General features: G+C 41.1%; 1 protein-coding gene across 1 annotated transcript; it reads right to left on the reverse strand.

Moving 5' to 3' along the window:
• Window positions 1–654: 654 nt before the first annotated feature.
• On the reverse strand, window positions 655–12695 carry ism2b (isthmin 2b). The gene is made up of 6 exons (XM_040124458.1): window positions 12040–12695; window positions 6955–7206; window positions 5489–5822; window positions 3385–3522; window positions 3191–3259; window positions 655–2855 (listed from the first exon to the last, which is right to left on the reverse strand). Exons 1-6 carry the CDS (start codon window positions 12148–12150, stop codon window positions 2338–2340), a joined length of 1422 nt encoding a protein of 473 aa, XP_039980392.1. The 5' UTR covers window positions 12151–12695; the 3' UTR covers window positions 655–2337.
• Window positions 12696–12948: the final 253 nt, after the last annotated feature.

Raw genomic sequence — 12948 nt, forward strand, 5'->3', positions numbered from 1 at the left:
TGGACAGAGCCAGGCTAGCTGTTTCCTCATTTCCAGTTTTTTTTTTTTTTTGCTAAGCTAACAGGCTGCTTACTGTAGCTACATATTTACCATACAGACTGGGCTCTACTAAGCAGAATCTGAAGTGTGGAAAAAGAACCGACACATTAAAAAGTCAAATAAGGAATGCAAGGTCTTTATATATATTTTGTCAGCATAATTGCAACAACATTTTCATAGAGCACTGCAGTACAATGTAAAATGAAACACACACTTGATGTTGCTGTATGAAGTGATACGAGGCAAGCGGTTTCCCTTTTGATAATGGGTGCCTTCATCTTTCAGTCCGATTAGTGCACCATGTTGAGTATAGAGTCATTTCAAAGCTTCAGCAAACTTAAAAAAAGACAAATAAATACTGTACAACACCATATATGTAATACTAGACTCAGAAATCACAAAAAGATCACGCTTTTCCCAACAGAACACTTGATATATGCACTTCCATAGAACAATGCAGCATCTCGAGTTTCCCTTCACAATTAAACTATCATCAACAAATGGCAAAAATTAGTACATTTTGATATATCATTTGTGTGTGTGTATATATATATAAATATACATATATATATATATATATATATATATATATATACTTTAAATAAAGTGCCTTCCTTTAAAATCAATGATTCCAAACTGTGTAAATGCAGGTCTGCATATTCACATCTGGAAGCAGAATTCCTGAAAAAAAAGGTTTGGAGCGAACATCCATAAAATCAGACTGGATAGAAAGGGCCATTCCTGGAGTGTTACGGTAGTTTTAAGTAGGTATAAGAATACTGCCACTGAGTGAAGTGCAGACTTTCAACATAACTACTGCTACAATGCTAAAACTATTATTATTATAGTTAGACATCAGCCTTTTCAGCCCTTTGTACTATACCTAATGGTTGAAGACTTAAGTATTTCCTAAAGGTGACTACTTCCACGTTGCCTTTATCAATATTCTGTCAGCCTTGAGAATGGCACTAACTACTTGACCACTCAGGAATGTTTATTTGAATAGGAATGTCCTTTTTATCCAATCAAGTTCTGTACATAAACATCTTTCTACCATACACAATGCATCGACGACAATTCAGTTATAAGGGTTCCCATTGCTTTCAGAAACTGCACAAAAACATTATCTCTTTACCACTTCCAATCTGGATTACACACACTATAGCCCCTACTAATCTTTACCCCAATACACTTTGTACAAGGTCCAATAGTGCTCCACTGTAGAGGTAAATGAACAAATTTGTTTATCATGGTTAGTTAGTCCCCCTGAGAACATTGTAGAGACACATCTATGAGCACAATCTACTCACTGTAGAACTGATTTTTTTTTTTTCCTACATTTCCACCGCAGAGACTTAGGAGGCTGGATTTACCAACAGGCACCAACAGTCTGATTTTTTAACTCTTTGGCACCCAGATCATATATTTTCCTGGCTGTGAAAATGTGAGGAAACGCATGAATTCAATCTGAGTGACAAAATATTTGGAACCAAATGTGCTGTTACTGTATCATTACTGCCTGGAGGCTATTATAATTCTAATTAGCAAATTCCTAAAATGACAACAGGATGTTTCAAATCATTGTAGCTAACCTCTCTGGTTCTCATCCCAAATTATTTTCTTATTAACAATTTTTTCATCCCAAAAGATTAGCTGTAATATATGGCATCTTTTGGGTACACTAATGTTCCGTCCCCTTTATACCTTTTGAACCTGAAGAATCTTATATTGTAGCAGCATAGTTGGGATATTCATCTGAGGGACTCTGGCCTATGCATGTGTTTGTTTCTTCAATACAGTCCATTTTCATACATTTCCTAATGTAAAACTAACAAGAGCCATGATTCGGATGTTTAACTTATGATGCTTTTGTCAATTTCAAATGCTCCAGTACACCCTCAAAAAAGCCAGTAGGTAGACATCATGTTTTCATGTACCCAGGAGAGTGTACGGAATATAAAGAGAGAGAGCCTGATGTCATGTGAAATAGGTTGGCAAGCGATGGGAGAACACAGCATTCTTTTTTCCATTCATATAGTTGAGTTCAGTTTAGTTGAGCCTGTTGTCAGGACACTGTGCCAAATCCTAACTTGAGATAGCCACACTTCACCACCATTTCTAAACCCCACAAATCTGCCAATCACAAATGTGCATTTCCTCTGAGTCATCAATGCATGATTAATGTCTGATGCATGGTTTAGATGTAATATTTCAGGACTTTTAAGGTAGGCAGTCTCCTCTCAAATTAGGATTGGGCCCTCTGACTCTGCGTGAAGTGGTACTTTTGGCTGTGGTCCCTCAGTACTCCCTGGCCTCTTCCAGTTCATTCATGAACACATCTTCATGGGGGTTTTCTGGGCAGCTCAGCCCATTGTTGGGTGGCCGCACCGCATGGAAGCGACTCCAATCTCCCTTGCATAGGATCCAAGGCAGCACATCCACTTTGAAGTGCAGCTCAGGGGAGAACTCTGTGCTGATCAAGTTAGGCGTGCCTGCGCCTTTCCCCCGTGTGATCAGCCGCCCACGATCGTCATAACAACATTGCTGCGCTGCAAGAGTAGACAAGTCACCGGAAAGTGCTGAGCGGATGCAGCTATGCGCTGATGGCTTGTAGATGTCCAGGCGTTCCTTAGAGCCACTGGCATCACGCCAGCGGAACTGCCGGCCATGAGTCTCTTCGTAGACACTGACCATGGAGTACGCTACTTCAGAAGGGTAGGAGCAGGGGCAGCTGGGCAGCTCAGACAACACCTGGTGGAGGTACCTCTGGAGGAACTCACTCTTACAGTTGAGCCACTTCTCACAGCTGTCCACATCTATTGGAAAGAAGATAGCAATACCACATAAAATTGTGTTACAGTTGTTCATGGTATCACTGCTGGTAGCTAGCTGGAGTCTAGACTGAATCTTGTGTCTGACAATCTTTAAAAACATCTATGATACACTATTGAGCAAGCTAGTTCTGCTTTCCCTTGTGACAGCATATCAGTGGCATGTTACTATAACATCATTAGCCAAGGGGGTACTATTAAATAAATGTCTGTATACTGTAAATCTAAAATTGTGGACTGTAAAGTATGAACAACTTGCAGTTAATGGTGTAAAATATTATATGATTCTTTATGGAGCACTCTTCTTTAGATAAACTCACCTGACCCAAATGGCTCTGTGCCATTCTCCATCTCGAAAGGGAAAGGTTCTACCACAGTGTTTACATCACCTAAAAAGCACAGAGTGGTACATCAGCTGTAGATTAAAAACCAGCTGGGGCAACAAAATTACAAAAGCACAAAAACTGGCCATGGTTTGGTATTTGTATTTCTTAAAATGGAAGTATAATCTGACCAGGGCAAGGCTCCAGGTCACACTTAGAGGCTTCTGTCAGAGTGCAGGAATAGCCACAAGACTTGGTCCTCTTCTTCTCACCGTGTCCACATGTCACTGAACAGGGAGACCAGGGAGTCCACTCATCCATCTCCTTCTCTGAGGGAAGGAAAATTCAAACATAGTAACTTAGACAAACTAATTTTAATCTATTAGGATTTACTAAGTGTTTCATTTCACATGGATCAAAATTTAGTCTGTAATACTATGAAAATTCAAAAGATTATATACAGATTAAAGCACAGTATCATTTACATGATATTGTAAAAACTATCATAGAGATTAAAGAGGAATAAATAATGATAGTAATTAAATTTACAGTTACATGAGCAGTACATTACTAGATATACTGTATTTAACAAGCCAATTGGGATTATGGACACAAGGGAAAAAAATCCTGCAAATAAAAAAAAAAAAGCACCTTACAGTTTTGTGCTGAATTGAAATCTGTGTACTCAACAGTCTAATCCACATGGAGCTATCGAAGTTTCTGGACTGTCTCAGTCCATATAAATGACAGTTTTCTTCTGATCTAACCTTCCACATACAAACCCATATTCTTTTTAAGACGGCTTTAGTAAAATTAGAGACAGAGAGATACTGCGCTGTGGCTGTCCGCCTCCGCACCATGTTTCCTTGTGTTAATAATGCTGAAAACAAGTCATTCTTGATTAAAGGCGAGGTGGGTGCAGAAATACCAGCCTGGGTGTAGCGAGCACCCAATTTTACTTTGTGGTCGCTGCCAGCTTGCCATGTGGCCATACAAGAATGAGGTCTCAGGAGAGTCTTAATTACAGAAGAAGCTAAGGCAGACATCCTTGATTTATGTTCACCGAGTCTTTAGATGTGACCACTTAATAGGCATTGTTGCCCTTTGCTAGCTCGTCTACATGCACAACACTTCAACAGACAAAGTATGTATATTGGCAAATGGAAAAGGGAAAGGTTATAGAGTAAAAGGTACTCAGGTTTTCAGACACCTGCTACTGCATTTTGAGATTTCACTAGAAAAGTAGAGGTTTGTACAATAACAACAACCTTCAAAAACATTTCAATCATGCACAGATCAGTATCTATGGCAAATTTCTTTGATGAGTGAAGGCTTTAGTCTTTGGTAAGCCCATGATTGCGCTCTGATCTACGGTAGGACTCACACACTTTGACTTTGGTCTACTAATAGCCCAGCCCATCAAATGTTCCTGCTTTTTCTTTTTTTTAATCTTTCTTCTTTCCATTTCTTTCACTATTTACACCTACTGTATCTCTTTCTAAATCATAACTTACTATTTTTACCACTGAATTAGTGGTCTGTGCAAGCTGAGACACAAAATTTTTCCCACCAGAAGAAGGCAGAATTAAGAGGGGGAAAAGAGCTGTAAAAGTTATGCAGGGCCCTATAACCCCCGAAATTCTTGAACTGGCTCAAAAGGCCGCGCCGCAGAGGGCAGTGAGGGCCACCAGGGTCTGGGGGGGGCCCATGGGGTCCCGGGGAAGGATGAAAGGGCCGGCCAAATGGCCCCTGTCATTCTGAGTTCCCAATCTGCCCTCTAATTGTCCACAAGCAGAGGACTGTTTTGTCCCAGGGAACAGTGCCGGCCTCACGCTGCCATTAGCGAGCGCATCTGACCCATCTTCAAAAGGCAGGCTCTGCGACCAGCACGACCAGTGTCGACTTCAAAGTGCCCATAACCCACAATGTCCTGATGGTCGAGTGCTCATGCTGGCTGGCATGCTGGCATCATTTAGTTCTCTCTGACTGTGAAGACAGTTATCATGCATCTTCCCTAAACAATTCGGTTGTTCTACGTCTCTCCATTGTTCTCTCTCACTTTTGGTCTCTCTCTCTCTTTGTTTCTCTCCTTCCAGATATCCCAATTATCTCCATCTCTTTTTTGATAAAATAAATTTAGTGATTGTATTTCCATACCTTCCATTTTTGCATTTTCAGGATTAACTGTGATATTTTTTTAAAAGCCATAATCAGTTTAATGGAGTCATATCTAAAAAAGCTGTGTTTATGTGGCCATACTAGCAGACAGCGAGTGTACCCCTTGGCAAAAGTTACCATAGTAGCTCTGCATTGGATCCCAGCCTTCATTCCAATGAGTATCCCAGTCTCCACCCACTCCGCTTGGTAAGGGCTGCTCGCTGCCATAATCCAGGGAGTAATCTTCATCCTCCTCTTCCTCGCCAGTTTCCTCCACGCCTGACCGACTGTTGCTGTCCTCGCTGGAATCGGCGTCGGTGTAACTCCAGAAAAGAGGCCAGAAAAGCTTCTTACCTCCAAGCCAATCTACTGTGGAAGAGGAGGAGGAGGACGAGGAGGGCAGCCAGTCTTTTTCCTTGGCAAGGTCCATCTCTACCTCCATTTGAGGGTCGTCCACCACTTCAATAGTTACCTACATAGAGAGAGAGAGAGAGAGAGGTATCACCAAGACTCCAAAATGTAGGTTCACTGAAAAAACAACACTTAGAACTGATTCAGTGTTTTTCCTAGGTTGACGGCTTGTGGGGTGGTTATAACACGTGTTGGAAAGCTTTTACAGCACTATTGCATTTAACGTAACGAGCTGTCAACCTGGTTCTCCTCTACTCTGCTCCGCTCTGCTCTGTATCTGTGGGGAGGGGCTAAGACACACAGGGTGAAACAGAAAGCAGAGGAGAGAAACGCAACTGTAAATGACAGCAAAACGCAGTAGAGACTCTCACGCTGATCCGTACCAGGCAGCTTTAGCACTTGTCTTACAAGCTCTTCTCAAGAAATCAACCATCTCAAATCTGCGGAGGAGTATTTGAGCAGGCGAATCCTCTCCCAAGATCGAAGTCAGCCAGCCAGACGTAAGCATGAGCATTCGGCCAACCAAACAGTCCTCTCAGGGAGAGAATTTAAGCATTTATTCTGGATAACAACCTCTCATTACGTCAATATGACTCATCCTAGATGCTACAGTACTTCCAAGGGCCACTTCAACTGAGGTCAAGACCAGGCAACAGGGAGACTACAGGGGAAATCTTTTTGTAAATGTTATGAAATTAATTTTGTCAGTAAGGAAAGAAATGTGATAACTGGAAATGCTTTAATTTGTCTTACTTAAGCATATCCTTGTTTTAGAGTCTTTCAGTCAAAGAATAGTACATCTTGTCTATATGGTACATGAAAGTCATCAGAAATTTAATTGGTCTCTGTACTTGATGTAGACATAGGCCAGTATCATTATGTCCCTCTAACCACATCCTGATTACACTGACCAGAGCTGGAGAGGATAACTGTCCTGGGATATGTTGAACAGAACAGATTTTTTAACTGTTTGGGTCAGTTTAGAAGGAGATGATGATGACTTAATGGACACTTATGATTACAGATCCCTCTTGTCTTAAGTTAAATAGTAGCAAAAAGGCAAAGCTGAGAGATTGTTGATTTTGTTACACATTAAGGAAATAAATAATTTTACACAATAAAAGACAGAACTACCCAACTTTCCGTGTATAAAGGGTTATACAGATATATGTGACACCCCTTTCCCCACTAACTTGTATGTTGGGGTTCTGCGAGTTGATGTCAGCATTGGCCAGGTCTGGAAAGTTCTTGAGATCCAGGATGAAGGGTTTGGTCTCCTCCTCAGGCTGCGGCTGTGGAAGAACACCGACGGAGCGGTGCTGGGGGTGCGACCACCTCCTCTGGTGGCTGTGTGGTTCAGGCAGCAGACTCTGCACCTGGTTGTGCTGCTCCAAGGTCTCAGTAACATATTGGACCGCACCGCTATGAACAGGGTGGCCATGAGCCTGATGGAAAGTACAAATTAAGATATAGGATAAATTACTAAATTTTAATTTGAATCAGAGACAATTTTCTGGTGAAACGATTTAAAAGATTAAACTTCCTTTTGCATCTATGCTGACTATGTGCAGACACCACCTTCAATAATAAAAAGAACAAGGGCAACTGACACAATCCTAAAGTACCCATTGGCATACATTCAAAAGCCAGTGGCTATTTTAATGTTAATGACAAAAAAGATGCATCAGTTATGGTGCCTCATTGATGAGTATAAAAACAATTAGTGCTCTCTTTCCAGGAAGAAACCTTGAAACCATCTACCACCTCACAGCTTGGTCAGCAATTCCAAAAAGCCCCTGAGGCATCCAACTAACTAGCCAAGTGACCAACCAGCCTTCATTCATTTCATTCTTTTTTTTCCCACAACAGTCATTGCATCCAGGCATCGGACAAAGAGGGGCTTGTGCCAGAGAGATCCTCTTTTAGCTTTAATGAGAGGGCCTGGGAGGCGTGGGACCCTTGGGCTGGTGCAAGTGTGTCTGAACCTGCTGTGCTGCCGCCAATACGGCCACCACTTAATTTGACCTTTCAGGTTTTACAGTTACTAAGAAGGAAGACCAGTAGGAGGAAACATTGATCTCTGAGATTAATGGTGATTAATGGTGACATTATAATGGTGGGAAACTGTAGATGTATGTTCTGTATCTGGAATATAGTCACTGAAAATTGATATTTGGTTGGTGTGTTTCTCCAGTGTACATGTCTTTTTCACCTCTAATAGGAAACATATCTATTTCATTCCTGACCCTGGTCAAAACCGAAATCCAAACCTAACAAAACTCTAATAAACTCTTTTCTGCTATTCACTCTATATTATCCTGAATATGCTAAAGTAGCATAATCGTATGATTGGACAGGACCTTGAGTTTGGACCTGAGCCAGTTTGTGGTCTGCTAAGAGCAAACCAGTGGCAGTTAGAGGGCCAAAGAGGAGAAGAAATGTCTGAAATAATGACCAGTCAGTTGATGATTTATAGAAATGGCCTCTAGAACAGGGTGTACTTTTCCCTGACTGCTTGTGACTGTAAAGAAGTTATGTCGTCAGTCAAATCCAAGCATGTGAAAACATAATGCCTGTTTAGAGGAGAAGCCCGTCAAGCATGATACATTATGGATGAAGAATTGGCCCCCTCCCCAGATATCTGTTAACTGGTGCTGACAAGTAGATAACCTTTTTGGGATATTTAGCCTTTCTATTTGTAATTATATCCACTGTTTGTTGAAATAGTGTGCCCAAATATTACTTATGTTGCAATAAATCCAAATTAACCATTTACAAACTTTTTTTCTCAAGAAAACTCAGCATCCCATTAAAAAAAGAGTAATTATAGTAATGCTGCTGAATTTTTAACACATGCAAAAAAAAAAAAAAAAATATTGCAAGTAGTACTACAATATAAAAAATAAAATAGTCATGTAAATTTGAACACTTTAGGTCAGTATACATACATTTCATAGATTTTAGATTTATAGGTGACCATATCTTTTTGCTATTGTTTTGGTCCAGTTCTCAGCACTGGATGTAATGTAAGAAGAGCTGAAACAGTTGAGCAATTGATTAGCCGAATTGCAATTTTCTAGCAAATTGAATTGCAATTTTCTAGCAAAAATGAAAAAAAAAAATACTAGTTACAGCCTCTAAATTGTGAGTATCTGCTTCTTTTTCTATGTTTTATGTCATTTGAAGATGTCACTTTGGAAACTCACTATTGCCTTACATTTTATACTGTAGACTAAAAGATTGATTATTTAGATACAATGATCAGCATATTATTCAAAAATGAAAACAGCCCTTAGTATTGCATAGGTTAGTTAGTGTGTTAGTTAGTTAGTTAATTAGTTAGTTAGTTTTTATTTCTCAAATTAGCTGGCTAACTTAAAAAGCCAACTATTTGTTCATTGTCCATGTTTAAAATACCAATTTCTTTTCATAGGAATGCACCAACACCAATTTTTACTGCCAATACTTCCAATCTGATGTATTACTTTTGGAATCTAAGGCAAACAAACATTATTCTCTGTGTCAGTGTAGCAAGAAATAAAAGTTCATGCTTCAGCTTCTCTCATGTTACACCTGATTTCTGGTGTCTGTTATAAGACTTTATTAGCGAAATCTTCCAGCACTATGCTCCATTTTAACCTGTTACTGGGTTGTTATTAGCATGTGCACATTACTGTCATATCTGACCAGCAGTGACCATATATACCTAACTCTCACACACATGCCCTAACACCTAAAGACTTACTCAAACACAAAAAAGTAGGTTTACAAAGGAGAAAGGAAGCGCTGCATGACTCTTGCTGATCCCACAGGTACTCTGGAGTGAGGTAGGTAGAAAGGCAAAAAACAAGATCCCAGAAGTCTTGCCAGATATTGAATAATGCAGACAACAGTGGAGGAAAAAACTAATGCACTTAGTTTCTTCAGTTGAAATAATATTATTAATTTATTCCTTGAGCATATAGGCAAAACCTATATATTATATAGTTAAACCTATATATTTTGCCTATATGCTCTCAGAATAAATTAATATTATTTCACCCGAAGATGGATAGCCTCAGTTTTTTTTTTCATAGTTGTCTGAATTATTCAATATCTAGCAAGACTTCTGGGATCTTGTTTTTTTTTTTTTTTTACAAAAAAGACTAAGTCCAAAGTCATGAGATAGGCCACATACTTTCACACCCTCCTCATCTCATCTTGTTACACATCTGGATCCTGTATTCTTTCCCCCTGTATATCACTCTCCTCCTCCTTTCTTCCTCCCCCTCGTTCTCTCTGATCATGCTCTCCTCCTCTCGGTAGTAGGGCTGTTCTGATCAAAGGCCCCATGGCTGATGGCATGCAGTGTGTTTGACAGGGAGACTATATGGATGCAGTGGGGGACCTCAGCCTGCCTTGGATACTGCTTCTCTCCACAGACATCAATGACAAATCCACCCCTTTGGCAAAACATTGTGTCCTCCTTTCAAGTGACTGAAAAGAATGGATCCATTTTGGGCTACTGCCATTGCTACTGCTGATAGTGACACACATTCAGGTTAGGGAGAGGGGGTCAGGAGACGGGGTGGGGGCAACAGGAGCTGAGGTGAGGGGTAGGGATGGGATCCGGTGTATTTGGGGGGGCAGGCCGGGAAGGCAGGCGGTGTGGCAGCCCTGATTTATGTGCCCGCAGATATCAAAGGCCTCTGCACTTGGCTGTTTCCAAACCATTACAGAAGAACAATAAACTATGGGTGTTCTTTGATCGCCATCTTTTGCAAATGGAAACGGGACAACAAATGCATGCCTGGTGGAATCGGGGTGACGTTGTGGAGGTTAGATTGGGAGTTGGGGGTACAAAACAGACAGGGCAAACAGGGCAAACAGGTCCCAATATTTGAGAAAGAGGCCACTTCAACACAAACTCCTCCTTCTTCTCGCTGAGAGATGGGGGTAAAACCAAAAACAGGAAATTCCACATTAACACAATGAAGAACCAATGTAAACAATCAGATGAATGACACTTGACCCCAGCTCCAGTGTGAGAGATGCCGAGGGTTCGCCTTCTTCTGGTTACATAAGCATCTCGTTACTGAGCACCCGCTTTAGTGAGCCTCCCGTCCTCCTTCTCTCTTCCTCTACTAATCTCCCCTCTCCATCCACCACTTACAGATGCATCCAGCAGGTCACAGGCAAAGGTACAGGCTCACCACCTGCAGCCTTTTGGTAAATGAAATCAACAGCCTCAGAAGCCCCAGTGAGATTTTTTTTGCTCACTAATCATTCCCTTCTCTTCTTCCCTCCCTCTTTTTTCCTGTCTCTTTTTGCCTTGACATCAATCAGAAAGATGATGAGAGAGAGAGTCCCAATAGGGCATCCATGGGAGGCCACACAAGAAGGCAAGAGTTCAAAGGCAAAAACTTAACCCTGACACAAACACACACAAACAGACTTTGATATCCAAATATGTCCATGTGTAAAACAAACATTCTCGTGTACACACCACGCACTGCACAGTGTGTGTGTGTGTGTGTGCGTCTGTGTGTGTCTGTCTGTCTGTGTGTGTGTGTGTGTGTGTGTGTGTGTGTGTGTGTGTGTGTGTGTGTGTGTGTGTGTAGGGAGTTTAGATTTATTAGAGCAGGGTGTATGCCCAGTGATGGCAAACCTTACTATACATAGAGAGAAAAGTGGAACAAAAGAAAGCAACATGCACCGATCTACTCATTTCTGCTCACTTCATTGAGTGAATACATTATGGAAAGTAATTAAGGGTAATAGTTAAATAGGAACTGTTCAACCTTTTTAGTATATTCAAGTTTTAATAGACAAAAGTGTAAAATGAAAGGCAGAGCATGTGTAGCCTAGCTTATAATGATAATGTTCCCTTAAGGCACTTAATTGTAGTTTGTTTTGTACTTAATAACAATTATGCTACTATTATTCGAAATTTTTATGGGCAATAAAAGTTAAGAACGAACTTTTTTGAACTTAAATTAAACTTTTTCTGTGGTGTTTGTGTGATATTGTTTGATTGTTTTGATATAAGTTTGATGAGTCTGTTTTAAAAAGGTACCGTATTTATGATTGGGACAGAAGCATGAGAAGTACATAAGGAAAGACATTTTACAACCGTTAGCAAAGTTTCAAAGAGGCATTAACTATTTGTTTGCAGAAATAGTACGTTTATGCAGGTGTGATTTTAAGACGTTGCAGCTTTTTGGACTTGTTGCTTAACTTACTTTCTAAGCTACGAAAAAAAAATCCAACACAAAAGAACACGTCAGAGGAAAACTTACCTTGTGGGCAACGTTCTTGTGTCTGGTAGGAAACCCTGTCCCCAAACTAAGGACAAGTATTGACCAAAGCACAAGCAGCATCTGAAATCTCCCCGCGACCCCTTGACGCATCTTCTCTACTTCAAAGCTTCCTGTGGAGGTTTGTAAAAGTACAATGGATGCTTTTCTCAAACTATTCTCTCTAAATCAGTTTACTGGTTGGGAAGAAGCGGTTTTGTCCTCCACGTCCCCCGTTATTCAGAAACTTTGACACAGGAGAAATTAATCTTAGGCCTCGTCCGTCTCGAAGTGTCGCACTTTATGAAGATGCGCACCAGTGTCCAGAGGTATCCCGCGCGCTATCCATATCTGGCACCAGCGCCTCTCGCAGCAACTGTCAGTCCGTATGGCGGGTCGAGCTCAGTTCTTCTCTTCCCCATAAAAACCACAGTTGGGAGAACTTTTAAGTACCCGAAAGAAGTCACATACCCCACGCAGAATCTCCCCGTCCGCACCGGCGCTCGCTTATTCAACTACTTTAAACTCTGAGTCATTCCGTCGTGGGTGGGTGGGTGTTTTCTTCCAATACATTGACATCTGGAGTTCATACTATGCTGTGCGTTTTGCTAGCTATCTGTCTGATGCGTTAATCCATTATCCAGCTGAAGTTCATCCACCGGTTCGAGTGTGCGTGTGCGTATGTGTGTGTTGGTGTGTGTACCGCCCAGCCAACCGGTTTCGGTAAACTTGCTATTTACGCACGCATTCAGAAGTTCGATGCTGAGGGAGTTGGGGGTGGGATGCTCATTGCTCACAGCTGTGTGTGTGTGTGTGTGTGTGTGTGTGTGTGGGTGGGTGGTGGTGGTGGTGGGTGGGGGGGTGCCTTGGGCCACTGAGTTTCTTGATAAGGTGCAAGGTTTAGTTTGCATA

Source organism: Xiphias gladius, chromosome 4 (assembly GCF_016859285.1).
Source record: "Xiphias gladius isolate SHS-SW01 ecotype Sanya breed wild chromosome 4, ASM1685928v1, whole genome shotgun sequence".
In the NCBI taxonomy this organism is placed as follows: Eukaryota; Metazoa; Chordata; class Actinopteri; order Istiophoriformes; family Xiphiidae; genus Xiphias; species Xiphias gladius.

Coding starts and splice junctions, on each gene's coding strand:
- ism2b (XM_040124458.1), bottom strand. CDS start 12,150: ATGCGTCAAGGGGTCGCGGGGAGATTTCAGATGCTGCTTGTGCTTTGG. Junction 5,823..6,954: donor CGCAGAACCCCAACATACAA/GTTAGTGGGGAA, acceptor CTCTCTATGTAG/GTAACTATTGAAGTGGTGGA. Junction 2,856..3,190: donor CACAGAGCCATTTGGGTCAG/GTGAGTTTATCT, acceptor TCTTTCCAATAG/ATGTGGACAGCTGTGAGAAG.